This window comes from Fundulus heteroclitus, chromosome 24 (genome assembly GCF_011125445.2).
Source record: "Fundulus heteroclitus isolate FHET01 chromosome 24, MU-UCD_Fhet_4.1, whole genome shotgun sequence".
NCBI classification, from domain to species: Eukaryota; Metazoa; Chordata; class Actinopteri; order Cyprinodontiformes; family Fundulidae; genus Fundulus; species Fundulus heteroclitus.
In genome coordinates, this window is record NC_046384.1 from 6274124 (window position 1) to 6300457 (window position 26334).

General features: G+C 40.1%; 1 protein-coding gene across 1 annotated transcript in view; it reads left to right on the forward strand.

The window, feature by feature from the left end:
* ahr2 (aryl hydrocarbon receptor 2) overlaps positions 1 to 25811 on the forward strand; it is a gene marked incomplete in the record, with an annotated part of 32600 nt that extends 6789 nt beyond the window's left edge. The window contains 9 exon segments of the mRNA XM_036128002.1: positions 11015 to 11163; positions 11240 to 11329; positions 15861 to 15975; positions 18064 to 18203; positions 18284 to 18486; positions 18563 to 18672; positions 20572 to 20713; positions 20793 to 22248; positions 23225 to 25811. Of these exon segments, the coding sequence (XP_035983895.1) occupies positions 11015 to 11163; positions 11240 to 11329; positions 15861 to 15975; positions 18064 to 18203; positions 18284 to 18486; positions 18563 to 18672; positions 20572 to 20713; positions 20793 to 22248; positions 23225 to 23311 (2492 nt within the window).
* Between the last annotated feature and the right edge of the window lie 523 nt (positions 25812 to 26334).

Here is a 26334-nt window from a genome sequence, read left to right on the forward strand (position 1 = left end):
TTCCTTCCCTACTTCTTTCCAGCCTTCCCTGCACACCTTTTCTAACTTTTGTTACTTGCTTCCCTTTTCCCTTTCTTATCTCCTTTCCTTGTCTAGTTTCCCTCCTACTTCTCCTGAGCCCTTATTTCCTTCTCTTGCCTCCTTTCCTTCCTACCTTTCTTGAGCCCTCGTTTCCTTCCTACCTTTCCTGTGGCCTTCTTTCCTTCCCTACTTCTTTCCAGCCTCTTCTTAACTTTTCTCTCTTGCTTCCCTTCCTCCCTTCCCTCGCCTCCTCTCCTACCTCCTCCTCCAGGCTGTGCTGGATGAGGTTGACCAGGACGCCCCATGCAGCTCTCCTCTCTAACCCCTTCTGGTTTCTGGTGAGCTGCAGGAACGTCCAGGACTGTCTCGTGTCTGCTCTCGGTTTCTGGGAACAGAACCTTCTTTGTGTCTTCGGTGCGTTCCCAATAAAAATCGCGCCGTGGTGTCGTCAGCGCTGCCTTAGGACAGAGGGTTCAGACAAGCGGGTGATAAAAGGGAACGAATAAGGAGACCAGGAGGACCTATTGCTGTCTTCAGGGTTTCACAATTTTTTTTTTAATCTGTGTACTATAATAATACTAAAATAAAGCCGGATTCTTAGTTTTATTCGGTCTCTTTAATGTTTAGTCTTTTAACGTGGAGGAGGGAGATGTTGCTGTTCCTGCCTCCTGGTGGCGGTGGAGGAGGAAGGAGTCGCGGCATTTAAACTCTTCCTGGGAGGCTAGAAAATGAGCTTTTATGGGTTTAATTTCTTTATATCTTTGGGATAAAGTCGAGCGTCTCAGTTTCACCGGTCTGACCCAGTCCTCTCAGCTCATCTTTTACAGCTCAAGCTAAAACATTAATGCAAAACAGAAAAACATGCTTGCTGCAAACTGCAAAAACAGACTAAACTAAGCTTAAAATAGGTTAAAATTCTCTTCAAATTAGTGTATTTGTACTTTATTTGAGCAGCTAAATAAGATTATCTGCCAAAGGAATAAGATTTTGGCACTTAAAATAGGAATAACTCATCTCCATCAACTTATTTCAAGTGCATTATATCTAATTATCTTATTTTAGAGTAAAATGACTATGTCCATTGGCAGGTAATCTTATTTAGCTGCTCAAATCAAGGACAAATACACTCATTTCAAGAAAATCATACTTATTTTTTAGTTTAGTTCAGTCTGTATTCGCAGTGATTCAGCTGGGCAAGTGGTTGCTATGGTTATTCCCGCCATTTCCCAGAATTCCCTTATCGTCGGGCAGAAGAGCCGACTGAGGCAAGTTGTATCAAAGACATTCTTGAACCGGCAGCAGCACTGCCAAAACGGATCTAAAAATAAGTAAAATGTTCTTAAAATGAGTGTATTTGTCCTTGATTTGAGCAGGTAAATAAGATTATCTGCCAATGGAATAAGTAGTTTTACCTCTAAAATAAGATAATTAGACATCCTGCACTTAAAATAAGATGAATTCTTCTTATTTTTTTCTTATTAAGTGCAAAAATCTTATTCCATTGGCAAATAGTCTTTTTTTTGCTTCTCAAATCAAGGAAAATATACTAATTTCAAGAAAATTTTACTTACTTTTAGTTGACTTTTTGCAGTGTGTAAAATAAAATGTCCCCTCCGTGTTGATGAAGGAGCAGAAATGGTCATTTTCTGATAATTACACTGCAAAAATGGATCTAAAAATAAGTAAAATGTTCTTAAAATTAGTGTATTTGTCCTTGATTTGAGCAGGTAAATAAGATTATCTGCCAATGGAATGAGTATTTTGACCCCTAAAATAAGATAATTAGACATCCTGCACTTGAAATAAGATGGAGATGAGTTGTTCCTATTTTAAGTGCAAAAATCTTATTCCATTGGCAAATCATCTTATTTACCTGCTCAAATCAAGGACAAATACACAAATTTTAAGAACATTTGACTTATTTTTAGTTCCGTTTTTGCAGTGTAGACATCTTGCACTTGATGATTGAGATGAATTGTTCCTATTTTAAGTGCAAAAATCTTATTCCATTGGCAGATAATCTTATTTATCTGCTCAGATAAAGTACAAATGCACAAATTTTAAGAACATTTTACGTATTTCTAGTTCTGTTTTTCGCAGTCGTCCAAACACTGAGCGAGGCAGACAAAAACAGCGAGGTTACGACGTACGGTTTGGACAAATGGAGATGGAAATGTGGGAATGAAAGAAAGTCGGAGCCCTCTGTTGAAGTCTAGATAAGCTAATGTGGAGCCAAAACGTTGGACTGCTGCGTTCAGCCGCCGTGTTGTTTGGGGGTTCAGATCTTGTTTTTGTGCCTCAGAGCGTATATTTAGTCGTCTGAAGTCAGGAGCAACGCAGTGGGAACGCTACCCTGTCATTTTGTGTCGGGCTCCCGGGTCTGTAAGCGTATAATTCAGCGGGTGGTTAAGATTTTCATGGAGAAGAGTCGGGTCCCCGCTTCTCTGTTTACCAAACGTTCGCTTTAAATTATCCAGCATTCACTGGATTCTGCAAGTTATTTTAAAATATCGGTGTTTCCCCTCACCGAGAGGGAAAATGAAAATACCACGACTCCACTGGTGTCCTTTATTCCTTTAGTTTGTGAACGCACCGTGTGTTGGACAGCAACAGGCTCGGGACGCCGGCAGCCCTCAGACCAAGAAGGATACTTTTATGAGACATTATTCAGTTCTGGTTTGGTGCCACTGGACCTGCTAGCTAGTTGGGATCCAATTACATCTATCCAATATGAATAAATGAATCTATATTGTCATTTTTAACATGCACCTTTATTTTGAGATTCACAAGGCATGAGACTAAAGTGAACAGGTGATCCATTATTATTATTATTATTATTATTATTATTATTATTATTATTATTAGGGCAGTGGATAAAAATCGCTACAAAGATTAATATTGATGTTTTTAGAAAATGATTTAATGTCGATATTCTGGCTTTCAATATCGATATACCTCCCAGCCCCTAGGGGGCGTCATTACAGCCATTACTGTTCACAGCGAGGAAGAGCAAGTGAGAAGAATTTGCGGAACGGCCGACAGGATTTTAGAAGACGTTAAAATCAGACGTTTTGGCACATATTTTGGTTTCTGTGAGACGTTAAATGCATTGATCCAAATGCACTTTATTTTTATATATGTTCAATAAATTTAACAGAAATATAATATTTGGCAGGTTTTGTTGATAGAATTGACTTTGAGCATTAATTTGAAAGTAATAATATCCTTCCCTTTTCCTTCCCGTTAATGGGGAGTTTTCCTCTCCACTGTCGCTACATGCTTGCTCAGTATGAAGCGACAGTGAATGCTGCTTGTCGGGACTTTGATGCAATCAACTGGTTCCCTTATATAGGAAATTTTTGACCAATCTGTATAATATGATCGATCTTTGTAAAGTGCATTGAGATGACATGTATCATGAACTGGCGCTATATAAATAAAATTTAATTGAATAAATATCGATACTGGAGTCAAATAAAATGAAGCTGAGCTATGTATCGAATCGGCTCGTCCTAGATGATATCCAGCCATAATTATTATTATTTTAAAATTAGAAGAACGTTTTTGATTTAAATGCCTGTTTAGAAATAAAATGTTCAAATAATATTATTTTTTTTGTTTTGTTAGTAGTATCAACGTAAATAATAGTGTCAGATGGGCGGATGATATCGCATCTCGACGATCGCATCAATCGGAAATCGTAACGGACTTTGTTTTATCGGCAAACATCGTATCGTCTTCCAAACACATCGACGTCGCCTCGCATCGTGGTACAGCTGGTGATTTGGTGATCCAAATATCCGTACACTGCAAAAACAGAACTAAAAATAAGTAAAAGTTTATATAAGTCAGTTATATAAGTGTACATATAATGCAAAAATATGTACACTGAAAAAAACGGAACTAAAAGTAACTACAATTGTCTTGAAATGAATGCATTTATCCTTGGTTTGAGCAGGTAAATAAGACTATTTGCCCATAGAATTAGTATTTTGACCCCTAAAATACGACAATTAGACATCCTGCACTTGAAATAAGATGATGGAGACACATTGTTCCTATTTTAAGTGCAAAACTCTTATTCCATTGGCAAATAATCTTATTTACCTGCTCAAATCAAGGATAAATGCACTCATTTCAAGACAATTGTAGTTATTTTTAGTTCTGGTTTTTGCAGTGTACATATTTGAGCCTGCACTGCAGAAAGGGAACTAAAAGTTGGTAAAATATTCTTGAAAATAGTATATTTTCCTTCATTTGAGCAGCTAAATAAGACTATTTGCCAATGGAACGAGTATTTTGACCCCTAAAATAGGATAATTAGACTTAAAAATAAGGTGAATTGTTCTTATATTTTCTTATTAGGTGCAAAAATCTTATTCCATTGGCAAATAGTCTTGTTTAGCTGCTCAAATCAAGGAAAATATACTAATTTCAAGCACATTTCACTTACTTTTAACTGACTTTTTGCAGTGTGTAAAATAAAATGTCCCCTCCGTGTTGACGAAGGAGCAGAAATTGTCATTTTCTAATAGATTTTGCCAGCTCAATCAGCCCCTGATAGACATTTTGCCGCATTCTGCAGGGGACAGACGACACAAAGCTGTATCAGATCACGGCGGCTGTCGCTGATCAAAGGGACCGAAACAGGAAATCACACTGGAGACGAAAACGGGTCTGAATCTGGCCCAGATGATTCAACAGGCAGAGGCCGACTCAGAGCCGTAAACCCCTCGGAGCGCCTTCTTCGTGTCCGGACCTGCGCGCCGCGCTCCTCTGACGGCGAAAGGCATCCAGCGAGCGCCGGTGATCCTGATCTCCTGTCAGACCCCCACCACCTCCGTCATGCCGCCGAACCAGAGACGCGCAGAACAATGACTCCTTTCAGCACTCCCACAGTTTCAAAGTCAGAGAGAGAAAACCACAGAGTGCAGGAGAGCCCGTGGTGGAGGATGGAGGGATGAAGGAGTGCAAGAGAGAGAGAGAGACGAGGACACAGCAAAAACAGAACTAAAAATAAGTAAGATTTTCTTGAAATTAGTGTATTTGCCCTTGATTTGAGCAGATAAATAACATTATCTGCTAATGGAAAGAGTATTTGACAACTAAAATAACATAATTAGATATTCTCCCCTCTAAATAAGATGATAGATGACTTCTTCCTATTTTAAGTGCAAAAATCTCATTCCATTGTTAGATTATCTTATTTAGCTGCTCGAATAAAGTACAAATACATTTCAAGACAATTTTAACTTATTTTTAGTTTAGTTTAGTCTGTTTCTGCAGTGGAGGCCTGAAGTTGGCCCAGGTCACACTGCAAAAACCGATCTAAAAATGAGTAAAATTTTCTTAAAATTAGTGTATCTGTCCTTTATTTGAGCAGGTAAATAATATTATCTGCCAATGGAATGAGTATTTTTACCCCTAAAATAGGATAATTAGACATCCTGCACTTAAAATAAGCAGATGGAGATGAATTGTTCCTATTTTACGTGGAAAAATCTTATTCCATTGGCAGATAATCTTATTTAGCTGCTCAAATCAAGGACAGATACACTCATTTTAAGAAAATTTTACTTATTTTTAGTTCAGTTTTTGCAGTGCAGCAGGTCTAAACAAAGACGAGCTGAAGCTGGACACCCTGGGAGCTGGAAATTCTCTCTTTAAAGCCGAAAATAGATCAAAATAAGAACAGATGAAGATTTGCAGCAGCGATCGATGAATCCAGAAGTTTCCCCGAGTAATTACGCTGCAAAAACAGACTAAACTAAACTAAAAATAACTTAAAATTGTCCTGAAATGAGTGTATTTGTACTCTATTTGAGCAGCTAAATAAGATTATCTGACAATGGAATAAGATTTTGGCACTTAAAATAGGAAGAACTTACTTATATCTGATTATCTTATTTTTGGGGTAAAATCTGGCAGATAATCTTATTTGGCTGCTCAAATAAAGTACAAATACGCTCATTTCAGGAAAATTTTACCTATTTTTAGTTCCATTTTTACAGTGTACCCAGATTTCTAACGTGAGCTAGGCACAAGCTGCTCTTTAACCTTTTAGAAAGGATTTTAGTTTCCAAAAAAAAAAAAAAACACATCTGGAAGGAAACGCGTCCCTCAGTTAGCTAATCAGCAGAAAAGGAAATGTTTTTTATTTTTATGCCTTTCAGTCACACTCTCAGTCCAGACGAGGCATTTAGAGCTTTTCATCACGTCCCAGATCAAAGATGTTCACTGACTGTGAGCTAAATATGGTTTTCTACAGTTTTCCTGGGATTTCCTTAAATCAGCTAACTACACCCAGCATGAAGAAACCGACTGTGAGTCCAGCACCAGACGGGTCTGTTTGATCAGTCAGCAACACCCGACTGGCCGCTGCGGGGCCTCCTCTTCATCAGAAAGCCATGGAGGAGGAGGAGGAGGATTTGGTTTCTCCTGTTCTCTGACAGCGCTGAAGGTCTGCAGGACTCGTCTGTTTCTGGTTAGACGTCAGCGCAGGAGGCGGAGGGGTCCGCCACACTGCAAAACGGAACTAAAAATACGTAAATTAGTGTTTTTATACTTTATTTGAGCAGGTAAATAAAAGAATCTGCCAATGGAATAACAATTTTGCACATAAAATAGGAACAATTCATCTCCATCATCTTATTTCAAGTGCAGTATATCTAATTATCTTATTTTAGGGGTCAAAATACTCATTCCATTGGCAGATAATCTTATTTACCTGCTCAAATCAAGGATAAATACACTAACTTAAAGAACATTTTACATATTTTTAGATCCGTTTTTGCAGTGTGACCCGGGCCGACTTCAGGCCTCCACTGCAAAAACTGACTAAACTAAACTAAAAATAAGTTAAAATTGTCTTGAAATTAGTGTATTTGTACTTTATTTGAGCAGCTAAATAAGATTATCTGCCAATGGAATAAGAATTTTGCACTTAAAATAGGAACAATTCATCTCCATCGTCTTATTTCAAGTGCAGGATGTCTAATTATCTTATTTTAGGGGTAAAAATACTCCTCCCATTGGCAGATAATCTTATTTACCTGCTCAAATCAAGGATAAATACACTAACTTAAAGAACATTTTACTTATTTTTAGATCCGTTTTTGCAGAGCAAGGGAGCTTTTACGCCACACACTGCAAAAATATACCTAAAAATAAGAAAATGTTCCTTCAAATGAAACTATTCTTCCTTGATTTAAGCAGGTAAATAGGACTATTTGCCAATGGAATAAGATTTTTGCACTTAAAATAGGAACAATTCATCTCCATCATCTTATTTCAAGTGCAGTATATCTAATTATCTTAATTTACGGGTAAAAATACTCATCCCATTGGCAGATAATCTTATTTACCTGCTCAAATCAAGGATAAATACACTAACTTAAAGAACATTTTACTTATTTTTAGATCCGTTTTTGCAGAGCAAGGGAGCTTTTACGCCACACACTGCAAAAATATACCTAAAAATAAGAAAATGTTCCTTCAAATGAAACTATTCTTCCTTGATTTAAGCAGGTAAATAGGACTATTTGCCAATGGAATAAGATTTTTGCACTTAAAATAGGAACAATTCATCTCCATCATCTTATTTCAAGTGCAGTATATCTAATTATCTTAATTTAGGGGTAAAAATACTCATCCCATTGGCAGATAGTCTTATTTACCTGCTCAAATCAAGGGCAAATACATTCATTTCAAGAATATTTTACTCATTTTTAGTTCTCTTTTTGCAGTGCAGGAGGTGTCCTACGAGACACCTGCCCCGCTGTTGTCTTTCCTCTCCTTCTATTTGACCGATTTTCTGATAATCGCTCCCCCCCCCTCCTCTTCATCAGACTCTATTCTTCGTGCCGGGCCTAAAATAGCTCGGCGTTGTAACAACACAGAACCACTAAACCAAACGGCCTCCGGCTATGACTGTGTGGCGGCTCTGAGCATGCCCAGACCAAAGCCGCTGTGAGGCAACAGTGAAACCCAAGACAAGGGGGGAGAAAAACAACGCACACCACATCCAGCTGCTTCTCGTTTGTTTGCGCCTCCTAATTATTAATATTTCTGTTTGCTTTTTGTTACTTTTCCTTTCGCTCCATGCGCCCCGTCACGTAGGGGTTTCTGCTTGAAATGCGTCTCGGTTCGCCTTTCTGGAAGTTTCCCGTGTCACGGGATCGCGTGTCATCGGCCATTCTTCTGCTCTGAGCTCATTTTTGTCACATTGCAGCGAGGAGCTCATACACTGCAAAAACAGAACTAAAAATAAGTACAATTTTCTTGAAATTAGTGTATTTGTCCTTTATTTGAGCAGGTAAATAAGACTATTTGCCAATGGAGAGAGTCATTTTTACCCCTAAAATAAGATAATTAGATATAATCCACTTGAAATAAGTTGATGGAGATGAATTGTTCCTATTTTAAGTGCAAAAATCTTATTCCATTGGCAGATTATCTTATTTACCTGCTCAAATAAAGTACAAATACACTCATTTCAAGAAAATTTTTACTTATTTTAGTTCTGTTTTTGCAGTGTAAGGTTTAGCTTCCTTTGTATCACTTGGACGACCGTAAGGAACCGCTCACACTGCAAAAACAGAACTAAAAATAAGTAAATTTTTCTTGAAATGAGTGTATTTGTACTTTATTTGAGCAGGTAAACTAGTTTATCTGCCAATGGAATAAGATTTTTGCACTTAAAATGGGAACAACTCATCTCCATCACCTTATTTCAAGTGCAGGATGTCTAATTATCTTATTTTAGGGGTCAAAATACTCATCCCATTGGCAGATAATCTTATTTACCTGCTCAAATCTAGGACAAAAACACACATTTTAAGAACATTTTACTTATTTTTAGATCAGTTTTTGCAGTCTGCTACTCGTTTAGTTCCGGCTTTTAGGCTGTTTTTACCGCTCTGCGCTCCGAGCCGCTTCCTGCTCTGGAGGTGGAGGTTTGTCGAATTTAACTGACTGTAAGGATGTTTCTGGTTTTCCCCCAAGACGGCGCCGTGGCTCTATCTCAAGGAGTTATAATCTCCAAATTCCACATATTCAGGGTCGTTTCCACCAGCGGTGACCTGCTGCTCGATGAATGGAGCGTCGACCCCAAACGTCCCCCGGCCCAGCGGGTAATCTTGTGGCTCCGCCTGTTGTCCTCGTTTGGCCTTTAACAGGGTTCACTGCAAAAAGGGAACTAAAAGTACGTCTAATTTTCTTTAAATTAGTGTATTTTTCCTTGATTTGAGCAGGTAAATAAGACTATCTGCCAATGGAATAAGATTAAAATAGGATTAGCTCATCTCCACCATCTTGTTTCAATTGCAGCATATCTAATTATCTTATTTTAGGGATCACAATACAGATAATCTTATTTAGGTGCTCAAATCAAGGACAAATGCACTAATTTCAAGACAATTTTACTTTCCCTTAATTCCCTTTTGCAGTGAAACACAGTGTTCTCCTCTTACACTGCAAAAATTGATCTAAAGAATGCTGGTCGAAGCTAAACAAAGGCTACACTGCAAAAACGGAACTAGAAATAAGTAAAATGTTCTTAAAATTAGTGCATTTATCCTTGATTTGAGCATGTAAATAAGATGATCTGCCAATGGAATAAGTAGTTTTGCACTTAAAATAGGAACAACTCATGTTTATCATCTTATTTCAGGTGCAGTATATCTAATTATCTTAGTTTAGGGGTCAAAATACTCACTCCATTGGCAGATAATGTTATTTACCTGCTCAAATCAAGAATAATTACACTAACTTTAAGAACATTTGACTTATTTCTAGCTCCCTTTTTGCAGTGAATTAGTTGGAAGTTGTTTACACTGAAAAAAGGAACCAAAAGTAAGTACAAATTTCTTGAAATTAGTGTATTTTTCCTTGATTTAAGCAGGTAAATACGACTATTTGCCAATGGAATAAGATGTTTTGCACTTAAAAATAGGAACAATTAAGCTCCATTATCTTATTTCAGGAGCAAGGTATTTAATTTACCTATTTTATGGGTAAATATACTCATTCCACTGGCAAATAGAGTTATTCAAGTGTTCAAATCGAGGTAAAATACACTAATTTCAAGAAAATGTTACTTTTAGTTCTTTTTGCAGTGTAAAAACTCAATCCTGCAGCTGATGGAGCAACAATGAAAGCCCCTCTCTGACCTCTACCCCCCCGCGGCCCACCTGCTTCCTCTCCGGGAGGATACTTCCGGGCCGCTCTTATTTTCTCCGCCGTAATTGAGTCGCCCGGCGCGAGCGATAAGAAGCGGAGGAAGAGGAAGAGACGCAGGAAGCGTCCGCCCTGATAGAGACTCACGGACAGATAAAAAAAAAAAAAACGCTCTTCCCCCTTTTTTTTTTCTGAGTCCGCGCTTCGTCAACCTGACGCTTCCAGTAGGGCTGGGCGATATGGATTAAAAAATAAATCTCCGATTTTATCATACCAAATCCGATTAATCGATTTTTTTTCCTCCTTTTTGTTTCATAAAAAGAAATTATTTTAAAACCTTGCTTTTTAAGTCAAGCATTTCGTCAGGGAGTTGACCTGAATTCAAAGTGCAACTAAAATCAAGCTGTGAAACATGCTTGTAAAACAAGATGGCAGCCGTGCCATTATAAACAATGAAAATATAACAAAACATTTGCTGCTAGTGGTATTACACATTGAGCTAAGAACAGGCTTCACTGCACTTGTGAACTTCAAACTAAGTTAAAAAAAAAAGTAAATAAGTAAATGAAGTAAAAGGTTTCTACTTAACAATATTTTGACAATAATTTTGCCTAAACATATATTCAGCATCACATGCTGTTCTCTTCATGGAAACCCAATGAGTGTATTTGCAAAATAAAATCCAGATTTTCCAAAAATGAAATCTTAAAGAATTGTAAATTTGAATTAATCGATTAAATCGATTTATCGCCCAGCCTTAGCTTCCAGTCGGCTAAAAGTTTAAAAAAGTGTTTATTTCCTTCTCTTCCCTCTGCAGCCGTCCTGAAAGCCGGCTCCAACGGCTCCAGCTGGACCGCCGAGCGGACCCCGGTGTTCGGAGGAAGCGTCCAGACCGCTCAGACCTTCGCCCCCGAGGCGACCTCCATCGACGGCGTCAGCTTCTCCGAGGCGGACCTGCTGCTGCAGGTTTGATTCCCTTCCAGGCTTTAACAGAACCGACAGCAGAAAAAGCAAAAACGCGGCTCCTCTCTGTGCTCCGCAGGCGCTGAACGGCTTCGTGCTGGTGGTGACGGCCGAGGGCTACGTCTTCTACACGTCGCCCACCATCCAGGACTTCCTGGGCTTCCATCAGGTAAACGAGCCGAAGGGCCGAGCCTCACGTGAGCCTCCTCCTCCTCTTCCTCCTCTTCCTCCTCCCTGGGATGCGCTCCTGTCTGATCGTTTACCTACCGTTGTTTCTAAGTCAGGAGAAACTGTCCCTAATGAGCCCAGACATTACAACATAAACCTTACCAACACTGCAAAAATAGAACTAAAAATGAGAAAATATTTCTTGAAATTAGAGTTTTTTTCTTTGATTTGAGCAGGTAAATAAGATGATTTGCCAATGGAATAAGATTTTTACACTTAAAATAGGAACAACTCATCTCCATCATCTTATTTCAAGTGCAGTATATCTAATTATCTTATTTTAGGGGTACAATTACTCATTCCTTTGGCAAATAATCTTATTTACCTGCTCAAATCAAGGAGAAATACATTAATTTTAAGAAAAATTGTACTTATTTTTAGTTCTCTTTTTGCAGTGCATAAACCTTACCAACACTGCACACTGCAAAAAGGGCACTAAAAATAAGTACAATTTTCTTAAAATATGTATATTTTTCCTTAATTTGAGCAGCTAAATAAGACTATTTGCCAATGGAATGAGTATTTCTACCCCTAAAATAAGATAATTAGACATCCTGCACTTGAAATAAGATGATGAAGATGAATTGTTCTCATTTTAAGTGTAACAAATCTTATTCCATTGGCAAATAGTATGATTTACCAGCTCAAATCAATGAAAATTACACTAATTTCAAGAGGATTTTACATATTTTGAGTTCCCTTTTTGCATTGCAAAAAGGGAACTCAAAATAAGTACAATTTTCTTGAAATCAGTATATTTTTCCTTGATTTGAACACCTAAATTGGACCATTTGCCAATGGAATGAGTATTTTACCCCTAAAATGAGATAATTAGATAATCCTGCACCTGAAATAAGATGATGGAGATGAATTCTTCCTATTTTAAGTGCAAAAATCTTATTCAATTGGCAAATTGTCTTATTTAACTGCTCAAATCAAGGAAAAAATACACACATTTCAAGAAAAATTTACATACTTTGAGTTCCCTTTTTGCAGTGAAGGTGCTTATTTCACTACACTGCAAAAATGGAACTAAAAGTATGTAAAAATCCTCTTGAAATTAGTGTATTTTTCCTTGATTTAAGCAGGTAAATTAGACTATTTGCCAATTGAATACAATTTTTTGCACTAAAAATAGGAACAATTCATCATCATCTTATTTCAGGTGCAAGGTATCTAATTATCTTACTTTAGGGGTAAATATACTCGTTCGATTGGCAAATAGGGTTGTTTAACTGCTCAAATCAAGGTAAAATACTCTCGTTTGAAGAAAACGTTACTTACTTTTACCAATTTTTTGCAGTGTGAGGAGGATATTTAGTGTTTCTGAACACCAAGTGACGACCCACATAAAGTTTACCAGCAGAAGTCACCAGATTTTATTCAGCGCCTCCTGTCATTTTGAGCCCAACCAGCTGGAACTGGTTGAACTGAGCAAAGTCTTTTGAATTAAAAGATGTTTTGTTTTTGTTTTTTTGTCCAGAAAACTGCAGGTTATACCCGTCTGTAGAACGCCTTTTAACAGATTTTCTCTACAGACCTCCTGCATGACGAGGTCCACCTTGCTGCGGGAGGTTTATGTTCTTCGGGGACACATCCCTCAAGTTTTAACGATTAAAAATCTGCAAAGTGATGCAACACTGCAAAAACGAAACTAAAAATAAGTAAAATGTTCTTAAAATTTGTGTATTTTTTCTTTGATTTGAGCAGGTAAATAAGTTTATCTGCCAATGGAACAAGTATTTTGACCCCTAAAATAAGATAATTAGATATACTGCACTTGAAATAAGATGATAGAGATTAATTGTTCCTATTTTAAGTGCAAAAAATCTTATTTTATTGGCAGATCATCTTATTTAGCTGCTCAAATCAAGGACAAATACACTAATTTTAAGAACATTTTACTTATTTTTAGTCTGTTTTTGCAGTGAAGAAAGTGACGGAAGTCGGAAATCCCTTTGAATCACTTTGTCACGAGTTATCCGATGCCGTGACGGTGGTTACGGTGTTATTACTCGGTGAAATGCTACACAAGACGCTTTACTGTAAGTAAAATGTTCTTGAAATGAGTGTTCCTTTGATTAGAGCAGGTATATAGGACTATTTCCCAATGGAATAAGTTTGATTCTTGCACTTAAAATAAGAACAATTCATCTCCATCATCTTATTTCAAGTGCAGGATGTCTAATAATCTTATTTTAGGGGTAAAAATACTCGTTCCATTGACAAATAGCCTTATTTAGCTGCTCAAATCAAAGAAAAATACACTCATTTCATGTACATTTTACTCACTGCAAAAAGAGAACTAAAAATTTCTAAACTAAAATTTTCTTGAAATGAATGTATTTGCCCGTGATTTGAGCAGGTAAATGAGATTATCTGCCAATGGAATGAGTAGTTTTACCCTTAAAATAAGATAATTAATTATCTTATCTACACTGCAAAAAGGGAACTAAAGTAAGTAAAATTTTCTTGAAATTAATTAATTTTTCCTTGATTTGAGCAGGTAAATAGGACTATCTGCCAATGGAATAAGATTTATGCACTTAAAATAGGAACAATTCATCTCCATCATCTTATTTCAAGTGCAGTATATCTAATTATCTTATTTTAGGGGTCAAAATACTAATTCTATTGTCAGATAATCTTATTAACCCGCTCAAATCTAGGACAAGCGCACTAATTTCAAGAAATTCTTTTACTTATTTTTAGTTCTGTTTTTGCAGTGTAATGCAGTTGATATAAAATGGAGATTAACTGTTATTATTTTAAGTGCAAAGATCTTATTCCATTGGTAAATAGTCTTATTTAGCTGCTCAAATCAAGAAAAATAAAAATTTCAAGAAATTTTACTTACTTTTAGTTTCCTTTTTGCAGTGTAAAAAACAAAAAAAAGCCCAACCTGGCACTGAGCTGCATCTAAAACTGTATTTTATCCCGTTACTATTCCTGTTCATTCACCCTTGCATTTATATAGACTTAAAACGCGACAATATCTAAAACAGAGCATATTTCAGGCAACGTCAAGGCGAACTCGGTGAAGTATCTCTCAGCCTCAGACAGGTCGGTGCTCTAAACACGGTTAACGCCGGTCTGCGGACCAACGCCTCTAACCTTCCCTTTGTTACGCAATCCACCGAGCGCCGGAGTCAGCTCTGAACTCCTGACTCGTAAACACGTCCGTTTGAACCCGGGTTAAACATGTCTGCACGCTGGAGGTAGAGGGGAGGGGGGGGGGGGGTAAAACACGTGGTTCACACACCACAACACGCTGTTTTCTGCCAGCATGCTGGTCCAGGAAGTGTGCAGCAGCTGGGGCAGCAGAGCAGCTGCTTCGGTGATTAGTCCCTGATATTAAAGAGCTTTTATAGAGCTGAGTGGAGGAAGAGGAGGAGGAGGAGGAGGAATGAGCCTCTTTGTTTCAGAGGTGTGACAACTCAGACACCAGGGGGCGCCAGACTTACACTGAACACACCTGGAGAGCATTATTACTACACTACAAAAAATAACTAAAAGTAAAATTTTCTTGAAATTAGTGTATTTTACCTTGATTTGAGCACTTAAATAACTCTATTTGCCGATGGAATGAGTATATTTACCCATTAAATAAGTAAATTAAATACCTTGCTCCTGAAATAAGACAATGGAGCTTAATTGTTCCTATTTTTAGTGCAAAACATCTTATTCCATTGGCAAATAGTCGTATTTACCTGCTTAAATCAAGGAAAAATACACTAATTTCAAGAAAGTTGCACTTACTTTTGGTTCCCTTTTTTCAGTGTAAACAACTTCTAACTCATTCACTGCAAAACGAGAACTAAAAGTAAGTCAAATCTTCTTGAAATGAGTGTATTTCCTTTGATTTGAGCAGCTAAAAAAGACTATTTTGCCAATGGAACAAGTATTTTTACCCCTAAAATAAGATAATTAGACATCCTGCACTTGATGGAGGATGATGGAGATGAATAGTTATAATTTTAAGTGCAAAAATCTTATTCCATTGGCAAATAGTCTTATTTAGCTGCTCAAATCAAGGAAAAATACACTCAATTCAAGAAAACTTCACTTACTTTTAGTTTCATATTTGCAGTGTTTCATATTTGCAGACGTTTCTCCTGTTCGTACGTTGCGAAAAAGGAACTAAAAGTAGGTAAACTTTTCTTGAAATTAGTATTTTTTCTTTTAATTGAGCAGCTAAATAAGACTATTTGCCAATGCAATGAGTATTTTTACCCCTAAAATAAAATAATTAGATAATCCTGCACTTAAAATAAGACGCATAACATTATTCCACTGGCAAATCGTCTTATTTAGCTGCTCAAATCATGGGAAAAAAACTGATTTCAAGAGGATTTTACCTACTTTTAGTTCCCTTTTTGCAAGGGACTAAAAGAAAAGAGCTTGATCAGGAATCAGGGAAAAGAATTGAGAAACAGCAGAACACCAACGAGCTCCGTGTCCTCTCCTTTCAGTCGGACGTGGTCCATCAGAGCGTCTTCGAGCTGATCCACGCAGACGACCGCGCGCTCTTCAGACGCCAGCTGCACTTCTCCCTCAACTCCGACGCCGACGGCTCCGAGAGTCCCAGTAAGTCCGCCTGAGCCGGAGGTCCGAACCCGGAAACCCGTACAGACAGCAGCTGCCGTCTCCTTCCTGCTGTTTACGCTTTCTTCTTACAGCTCCTTACTTAATCTGTGATTTATCTCATCGTTTTTGGTGGCTTCTTTGTGTTTTGTAGAAAGTTTTCTAGCCTTTTAATGGTTTATTGTCCAGGTTTTCCGTCTGTTTTGTGTTTAGTTTAAATGTTCGTCTTTTTTCAGTTTTTGCTCTGCACTGCAAAAACAGAACTAAAACTATAGGAAGAGTTAAAAATAGAGAGAAAAACGTCTAAAACTGACTTTCTATGAGAAAACAAACGACTTGCACATTTAACTACAAAAATTATTTACTAAGATTTATTCAAAACAAGCAAAGCAAAGAGAAAAACCACCAAAACAAAGGCTGGAGGGAACACTTCAACAACAGACTACACTAAAAATAAGTAAAATTTTCTTTAAATTACTGTATTTGTCATTGAAATGACTATTACTATTACTATTTGTCCTTGATTTGAGCAGTTAAATAAGATTATCTGCCAAAGGAAAGAGTAATTTTACCCCTAAAATAAGATAATTCGACATACTGCACTTGAAATAAGTTGATGGAGATGAATTCTTCCTATTTTAGGTGCAAAAATCTTCTTCCATTGGCAGATAATCTTATTTACCTGCTCAGATAAAGTACAAATACACTAATTTCAAGAAAAATGTTACTTATTTAGTTTAGTTTAGTGTGTTTTTGCTCTGCGCTTCCCTCCAGCCTTTGTTTTGGTGGTTTTTCTCTTTGCTTCGCTTGTTTTGTATAAATCTTAGTAAATATTTTTTGTAGTTAAATGTGCAAGTCTTTTGTTTTCTCTTAGAAAGTCAGTTTTAGATGTTATTTTTGTTTTGTTTTTTGAACTCTTCTTATAGTTTCCCATCTGTTTTATTCTGTTATATTAGACTTAGTTTCCTCTTTATCAGGTTTATTTACCAACACACTGCAAAAACAGGACTAAAAATAGCTAAACTTTTCTTAAAATTAGTGTATTAATCTTTGATTTCAGCAGGTAAATAAGATAATTTACCAATGGAATAAGATTTTTGCACGTAAAATAGGAACAATCATCTTCATCGTCTTATTTCAAGTGTAGGATGTCTTATTTTAGGAGTAAAAATACTCATTCTATTGGCAGATAATCTTATTTATCTGCTCAAATCAAGGACAAATACACTCATTTAAAGAACATTTTAACTTATTTTTAGTTCAGTTTTTGCAGTGCACTCAGAGCTTTTTGCTCTCCACGTTTGGACCAGAGGTCAGACCTTATGGGAGCAGGGTGAAAGTGAAAGTGTCTCCTGACTCGGGTGTGTGTCGTCGCTTGTTTTATGAAATGTTTATTTCAGGATCGGGAGAAATCGGCAACGTACACAAATAAGGACAAACACTGTTCTGTTAGAATAATAATTGCCCACATTTATTGTTCCCCACAGAATACAGCAACACAAATCAGCAAGCTCTTCACACACACAAAGTAGCAAGCATTAAAGCAACAAGCTTTCAAACAGGCGTGACGCTCAACAGATTCTCAGAATCAGCTCTTACCATTGACACGAACTGGGAGCCCTCAGTCCTAGGTTAAGATCAGCGTTCACGATGCCGGTATTCCACACACGAACTCACGGCAGACTCACCGGGCTGAGGGCAGTCTCCTCTTTATATACTTGTAAACAAAGAGTCAGATGTGGAGCGAGAGTGGCCATCTCTCCCTCCACAGCTGCCCTGTTTCTCAAAACATGTTTCCAAAACAGAAACCGTTCCCAGCATCTCAGCAGTGTGCGAAGCAAAAATAATATGAGCGCACTCAGAATACAGCAAATATAAGCACAAAATAAGGAATACAGAATCAGTCTTTCCCACAACACATTGTCATAGGTTCCCACCACAAGTTAAAACAAGTTATAGCAAAATAACACATGTTGTTCTTGGTTTTATGTGAACTCAAAAACAAGTGAAACAAGTTATATAACTGAGCAGGTTTTCCCATAATGCATTGTTAAAGAGCATAAATAATTATTTAATATATCGTCGCTCCAGGTGAGCAGAGCAGCGCTGAGATCAGCACCAACGTGGTCGCCTACGACCTGCAGGCCATGCCTCCTGAGAACTCCTCCTTCCTGGAGAGGAACTTCTGCTGCCGCTTCCGCTGCCTCCTGGATAACTCCTCCGGCTTCCTGGTAAGCGCACGTTCTTGCCTTCTTCTCATGCTACGAACGCATCAGACGCTTTCAGCTCTGCCCCCTCCCTTCCCCCACAGGCCCTCAACTTCCGGGGCCGGCTGAAGTTCCTGCACGGTCAGAAACGGCTGTCGGAGAACGGGGCGCTGGTCCCGCCGCAGCTGGCCCTGTTCGCCATCGCCACGCCGCTGCAGCAGCCGTCCATCCTGGAGATCCGCACCAAGACGCTGATCTTCCAGACCAAACACAAGCTGGACTTCACGCCCATCGGCATCGACGGGAAGTAAGTGCTGTGGAGCTTCTGGGTCCGGGTTATGGTGGTTAAACGCGTGGAGCTGACGCCTTGTCCGTGTCCACAGAGGGAAGATGGTTCTGGGCTACAACGAGGTGGAGATCAGCATGAAGGGCTCCGGCTACAGCTTCATCCACGCCGCCGACATGATGTACTGCGCCGACAAGCACCTGCGCAGTACGTGTCCGTCCACACATTTACTGCGCCGCCGCCGCACGTTCTGGTTCTGGCAAGAAAAGATGCTGCAATACGGGCACAAATAATTAGAACGGTTACACATAACCTGGAAGTACAGTGAAAAAAAGGCTATATTCCTTGAAAAGAAATTTAAATCAAATATAAATTCAAGTTAAATCCATGAAAAAGGTACGAAAGCCTCTAAACTTTATTCAGATATCCGCAAAAAAGAACGTGATTTACATATTTTTTGATGAAAATAAGACCTAATGGCATAAATTGATTGTAAATACTGATATACACTGCAAAAAGGTAACTAAAAGTAAGTAAACTTTTCATAAAATTTGCATATTTTTCCTTGATTTGAGCAGCTAAATAAAACTATTTGCCAATGGAATGAGAATTTCTACCCCTAAAATAAGATAATTAGCTATCCTGCACTTTAAATAAGAGTGCAAAAATCTTATTCTATTGGGAAATAATCTTATAATACCTGCTCAAATCAGAGAAACATACACTATTTTCAAGAGGATTTTATCTACTTTCAGTTCCCTTTTTGCAGTGTAGTTCATGGCTCCGCAACCTGTGGCTCTTTACACCTTCAGCTTGTAAAAAATGGCAAATGTAAAGGTAATTTAGTTCTGCAATATATGCATTAATATTTGCAGAAAGAAAGAAACTTATGGTTTATAGAATATTTTACTATAGATAAATGAAGTATCTTCTTGTCACATTGCAACAACGGAACTAAAAATAAGTAAAATGTTCTTAAAATTAGTGTATTTATCCTTGATTTGAGCAGGTAAATAAGATGATCTGCCAATATAATAAGATATTTGCAATTAAAATAGGAACAATTCATCTCCATCAACTTATTTCAAGTGCGTTATATCTAATTATCTTATTTTAAGGGTCAAAATACTCATTCCATTGGCAGATAATATTATTAAGCTGCTCAAATCAAGGAAAAATACACTAATTTCAAGAAAATTTCACTTACTTTTAGTTCCCTTTTTGCAGTGTAGTGACACAGTGTACCGTAATGCTCCTAATATCCATTGAGCGGAGCAGCTTTGTTGCTAACCAAAGTCATATTTACACATTTTAACAGATTTTTGACATAAAATCAGTCAGTAAGCACAACTTTAATCATATATAAGGCGCAGCGTCACCTTTTGAGAAAAATAATGATTTTAAGCGCGCCTTATAGTCTGAAACATACGGTATGTTAACTAATAGTAATACGTTCTTTTTTTTTTCTCTCTTCTTTTTTTTCTTTTTTTCTCTTTTTTTCTTCTTTTTTTCCTTTTTTTCCTTTTTTTTCCTTTTTTTTTTCTCCTTAGTAGTCATACGTTCTGATAAAAACTGATCACAGAAAACATTTCCTGTCAGTAAAAGTCTTCTGACAGGATCTGATGAAACGTTGATGAGTGTTTTTTTCTTTTCTTTTTTTCTCTTCTTTTTTTCTCTTTTTTTCTTCTTCTTTTTTTCCTTTTATTTTCCTTTTTTTCCCTTTTTTTTCCTTTTTTTCCCCCTTTTTTTCCCCCTTTTTTTCCTTTTTTTTCTCCTTAGTAGTCATACGTTCTGATAAAAACTGATCACAGAGAACATTTCCTGTCTTCTGACAGGATCTGATGAAGCGTTGATGAGTGGGGTTTTTTTCTTCTTCTTTTTTTCTTCTTTTTTTCTCTTCTTTTTCTTTTTTTCTCCTTGTTTTCTCTCTTGTTTTCCTTTTTTTTCTTCTTTTTTTCCCCTTTTTTTCCTTGTTTTTCTCCTTAGTAGTCATACGTTCTGATAAAAACTGATCACAGGAAACATTTCCTGTTAGTGAAAGTCTTCTGACAGGATCTGATGAAGCGTTGATGAGTGGTTTCTGACGGTAACGTTGACTCTCCGCAGTGATCCGGACCGGAGAGACCGGCTTCACCTTCTTCAGGCTTCTGGCCAAAGACCGCCGCTGGGTGTGGGTCCAGTCCAACGCCCGGCTGGTCTACAAAGACGGGAGGCCCGAGTTCATCGTGGCCCGGCAGAGGGCCCTCACGTAAGTCCGTCTGCGCTCACCGCCGTCTGGCTAAAGGGTCGCTCGGCGGCGCTGAACCATCCGCTTCGCTGCTCCGCAGGAACCAGGAGGGGGAGGAGCAGCTGCGCCTGCGGCAGCTGCAGCTGCCGTTCAACTTTGCCACCGGGGAGGCGCAGCTGTACGACCTGCCGCTGAGCCTGGACCCCCCGGACCTCTGCTCCGCCCCCAAGCAGCGGAAAGTCGACGGCGAGTCCGAGAACGCCAACTCGCTGCTGGGCTGCCTGCTGAGCCAGGACCGCGCCGCCTACTGCCAACACGAGGCGCCCAACCTCCTCAGCTCCATCAGCGACGTGGCCTTCCAGGACAGCCACGCCACCGTCAGCATCCCCAGGGAGCCCGAGGCCAAGCCGGCGCACGGCGGCCCGGGGCTGGCCGCGGACCCCACCATCCGGGAGGTGGTGGAGACCCTGGAGCAGATCTTCGGGGATTCGGATCTGATCGAGGCGGTGGACGTGGGGCCCGAGGAGCTGCAGAGCTGGGAGAACTCCCTGATGCTCTTCCAGTCCGGCAGCGACGTCTTCAGGGACGACCTGAGCGACGTCCTCAGCAGCGACATCCTGTCCTACGTGGCGGAGCAGCTGCAGGCCGAGACCGGCCTCGTCTTCCCAGAGCAGCTGGACAAACGCCCCCAGAGCCACGACTCCGACCTCGGCAGGCAGCAGAGCTCCGGCTGGGCCGTCCCGCCCCAGAACCAGCCCACCCCCAACGGAGGGCCGCCGCCTCCTCTGTCTGGCACGGCCAAGCTGAGCCACCTGGACTTCCCTGCCGCGGGTTCTCCCGGGCTGAACGGCCTGCGGGGGCCGGCTCCGCCCCCCCTGCAGCCGAGCGGCGCCCCCGTGTTCAACCCTTCCTGTCGCCAGACGCAGAGTCAGCAGAGGCTGTTCAGAAGCAGCCCGGCAGACCTGACCCGGCAGCTGATGGCCGAGCAGACGGCGCCGGCGGCCCAGGGGCTCCCTCGCGTAGGGGGGCCCGCCCCCGACCAGAACCCAGCCTTAAACCCCGTCTTTATCTTTAAAGGCAACCAGTGGACCGACTCAGACGCGCCCCAGAACTTTGTAGAGCCGTACGCCCCGAATATTTCAAGCAGCCTGTGTGCAGACTCCGCCTCCGCCCGCTACGCCTTGCAGCCGCCGGACGTGCCGCAGCAGATGGCCGCCGCCGCCGTCAACCGAGCATCCGGGTTTCAAGCGAGCGTCAACAACGCCTTCTGGCCCCCGGAGAGCGTCGCCTTCCCCGATCAGCTCGACTGCATGTTCAGTAACCCGGCGGCGCCGCGCCTGTCCAACGGCGTCCACCACGGCCCGGCGGGCGTCATCCCCGACCCCTTCCAGGCGCCCTCCAAGACGCCCTGCTACTACCAGGCTCTGGCCCGAGGCGAGACCGTGGCGGCGCTGCCGACCCCTAAAGACGCCGCCGCCTACCAGATGGCCGCCGGCCTCAAGTCCAACGGCCTGACGATGCAACAACACTTCCTACACTTCAGTGAAAACACGCAGGTTTGATTCATTGATTACTCTTTAGCCTCCTAGACCAGGGGTGTCAAATTGTTCCGGCCTGCCGAACAATTTAGTCCGGCCTGGTGGCTAAATGCATTATCATTAGTCAAAAAAATAATAATAATCTTTTATTTTTTTTCAGTGTCTTGTCTGGCAATGTGTCAATAAGAATTGTTTTCTTAATGCCAAAAAGAGCTCATCAGATTTGACTTTTCACAAGTGGAGCAGTACTGCTTTTGCCATAGTGCTCTGCTTGATTTATGAATGTGAATAGTTTTATTATGATTCATGCGGGGAATATCTCAAATGATATGGACACTACAATGGGAAAGTAGGAGAGGAAAGGAAGAACAAGAAGAGAAAAAGAAAAGGTGAAAGAAAGAAGAGATAAAAGGAAGAGAATGATAAAACAATTATTGAAAAAAACATGTACTTTGTTTAATTGAAAATATGCAGTTCCTATATTGTCCACGAGGGGCGCTGTGTTTTAATCAGCAGATTGTAGCACTTAGCTTCAGATGTGGAAAATTGATTTTAAATAATTTCTTAATTTTTATCTGTTTGATGTATTTTGTCATGCAGGACAGTGTTTTTTAATCCAAAAAAATGTGAATAAATGTTTTTCAACATTGTACAATCACTGTGATCAGTTCTTATGCATAATGCACTTAAGTAAATGTTTAACTGAGTAAAAGTATTGTTGAAATTGCTCATACTTTTCTTTAAAAACGCTGAGGTTATTCATAATATATTGTGTAAAAGTGAAATTCATTTAATATAAAAATCAACAAAAAGTCCACTTTTATTAGTTCTATTTAATCTTGCAATGAGTTTACTCGTGTGGCCCTCTTGAGATCAGATTAAGCTGAATGCGGCCCCTAAACCAAAATGAGTTTGACACCCCTGTATTAGAGAATGTTGTGTGATTTACCCAGAATTCATGCAGCCTCTGAAGCTGTGCTCGGTGTCTCCACAGATGGACAGCCGTCCCCTGGTGGGGAACGGAGGGCTGCCCTTCGCCTTGCTGCCCAACGGGAACACGTGCCTCACGCAGAACAAATAGCGGCGAGGAGGAGAACCTTAAAGACTGGATGTGGACTAAAGCGGATTAGACTGAAGAACTGAAACGGTTTGGCGGCGTCTGCTCAAGGCGAAGACGTCCAGACGGGAAGGAAATCAGGAGACAGGGCAGACGATTAATCAAAGCTGAGGGAGAGATGCAAGTGATATCATATGGAAAAACGTCTAATTAAACGGCTTTCCACTACTGTCCATCAGATCGGAGCTTTTCAAGCATCTGTTGTAGCACTTATTAAGCGATTTGGATGATCATCATCTATTCTATTGATATTTAGTTATAAAGGAATCCAAATCGTCCCATAAATAAAGTCCTTCACATTTAGCGGTGAGAAACAACTGTGATCTCTGCGGGGCGTTTTTTTTTCCCCAGCCACATTTTCCGACGTGAACCGCGACGCAAAATCAATCAGGAGCGTCTGGAGACGAACAGAAAGCATTAAAAAAAAACAACGTTTACTTACAACACTTGATAACGCAAGGGGAAGCGAGTTTAGACGTCAGAAATCCGGCTAAAACGTGACAGAACGCGAGTCGTTTTTGGCTTCGCCCACAAGGGGGCGCCAGTCGCCTCAATCGCCACCGGGAGAACCCGTCCACAATGGAATAAATGAGCGCCACCCCATCAGGACAGTCCGGTAGCCTAGTGGCCACTAGTGGTATTGCACTTTACGGCGCCGCCTCCGTTCGTCGGCCCGTTTCATCCGCGCTCAAGGCGAACTTTCGGAAAGAGAACGAGAATACGGAACCGACCGCGTGTTTTTCCGCTGTCGTCTTCAGCGCACAAACGTTGGGCTCGGTTTCCTGATCCGAACGCCGGGACGGATCGGACGGATCACTGTTTTATCGCCGTTCATATCCGTCTCCATTTAGTCCATTTCAGCTGTCCCCATAGGGGGGGGGGGGGGGGGGTGGAAAAACGTACAACGGAGCGACATCATCGTCCGATCAAGAGCCCGAAAGTCGAGTCGATTCAGTGAAAACAGCTGCTTGTTTGTAGATTTTTAAAGCTTTGTCTCTGAGCCAGATGTTTCTTTTTGTTTTATTTTATTTTATTTTTTTTCTTCTGTGTTTTTGCTCCTATCTTGTCTGGGGGGAGGGAGGAGGGAGCTTTTAAAAAGTTTTAAAAATTGCGTTAAAAATCGACCAAATTGCTTTTAAGACAAAACGAAGCCAAACGTTGAGATTCTTTTACGCTTTTTGCCAAAGCACAGAAACACTTCCTGACGCCACTTTTAACGACGAAACGGGCACAAATTAAGACTTTAGCACTTATATTTTTTCCTCTCTTTTTTTTTTTTTTTTTTTAAAGAAATAATCCTTGCTGCGCTCTATTTGCACTACATTAAAAATTAATTGTTTGGTTTATTCTAACGAGGCTCGCGTCCTTAAACCCGTCCAGCAGCAAAACACAGAAGTAAAACGGTTATAAAAGGCAGCTATTGTAAATATTAGACAAGGAAAAGAAATGGAAAAACACGGAGTCATAAATAAATGCCTTCTGATCCACCCGGTTTGAACCGTTCAGCCCAAACTGAGCCAACTCCGACAGCGCTTCTCCCAGAAACGAGAAGACTAGCGATTCCCGTCGGACTTTAGGGGAAACCTGACCCGAGTCGTTGGTGTGAGAACCAAATTATCGTAACCAAAGTCACGCGGGAAGCTTTGCTCCCGAGGATACCAAAGGGAACGTTATCCCAGAACCCATCGACTAAACCGTTTTCTTCACATCTTTGTCCTCAGACGCAGTAGAAGCCATGTCCACTGCTCAGGTCCCGCCGTGCGTGGGTTTGTCCCGCGTTAAAGCCAAAAGACGCGTAGATCCAGACGTCGTCTATGGGCGACTCTGGGGGAAAAAATGTTTGCTATCCGGCGTTTAGCACCACCTTTCTCACTAGTTTCTGGCTCAAAATCTCCAGCTCCAGTTGGTATTTTACAGTAAATTAATGAAAAAGAAACATCTCTTGGAATCATTGAAAGTCTGGAGCTCAGATTCAGTCAAGACAATAAAAAAAAAAAACCCAAGATGAAGCGCTTCGTCTGGAGGCGTGATCTCCTCTCCGTCAGTGCCTTTGTTTCACAAAGTATTCTATGTATAGAGATATAAATATATATTGTTACTCGCTCTTACACTATAAAAAAAAAAAAGCCTTTAATACCTTACCTATACTTTTGAAAAGCCAGGCCTTCATTATGCAGTATCTACCCTCGTTTGTACAGACGTCCGTACTGACTTTTTCTTTCATATATCCTGTGTCGTAACGATGTATCTTTGCCTTTATTTGACCCACGCCTCTGTTATTTTGTATTTTGTTTTCCTGCACAGCTCGTACACACGCCTCCTGCTTCCTCTTTACTCCACCTTGTGAATTTGCTCCAAATGTTTGTTTGTTTTTTTTTGTTTTTTTGCCTCTGAACCCTGTATCTTGTGTGTTTGGGTCCGACTGTAAATCTCCGCCACATTAAAGGTGAGCTGATCACTGTAACCGGTCTCCGGGGGTTTGTTTTCGACACGTCCTCCGTCCCTGGGCGGTGTCTCTTCCTCCAGGTCCAGGATGCAACAGTCGGGTCCTCCATCCGGGACCTGGACAGGTCCAGCGTCAGGAGAAGGATCGATAATTATCAACAATCCTCACCTGGACTCCTCCAAACGTGCTTCTTGTCTCTGTGGCCAAACAGCTCAGTAATTCCCGCCTTAAGGAACAAAGCTGCAAATTTCATTTAACTTTGAAGGTGCAGAGGGTTCCTTCTTGGTCCATAGTTTTAATTGTACCTAAAGGCCAAAAATAAAAGAAACAAACTAAAATATATTGTGATTTATTTTATTTTTTTAGTTTTACCAGCTCCATAAATTACGATCGTGCGCTATTTTACATAAATTTGTGAGATTTTTATGTTCGAAAGCGATGTGTAAATCATTGTAGAGGTGAACGATATAGAAAAAAAACATATTTATATTGATCGATATAGATAATTATCAACAAAGTCAAAACGTATTTTAAGTGCAGC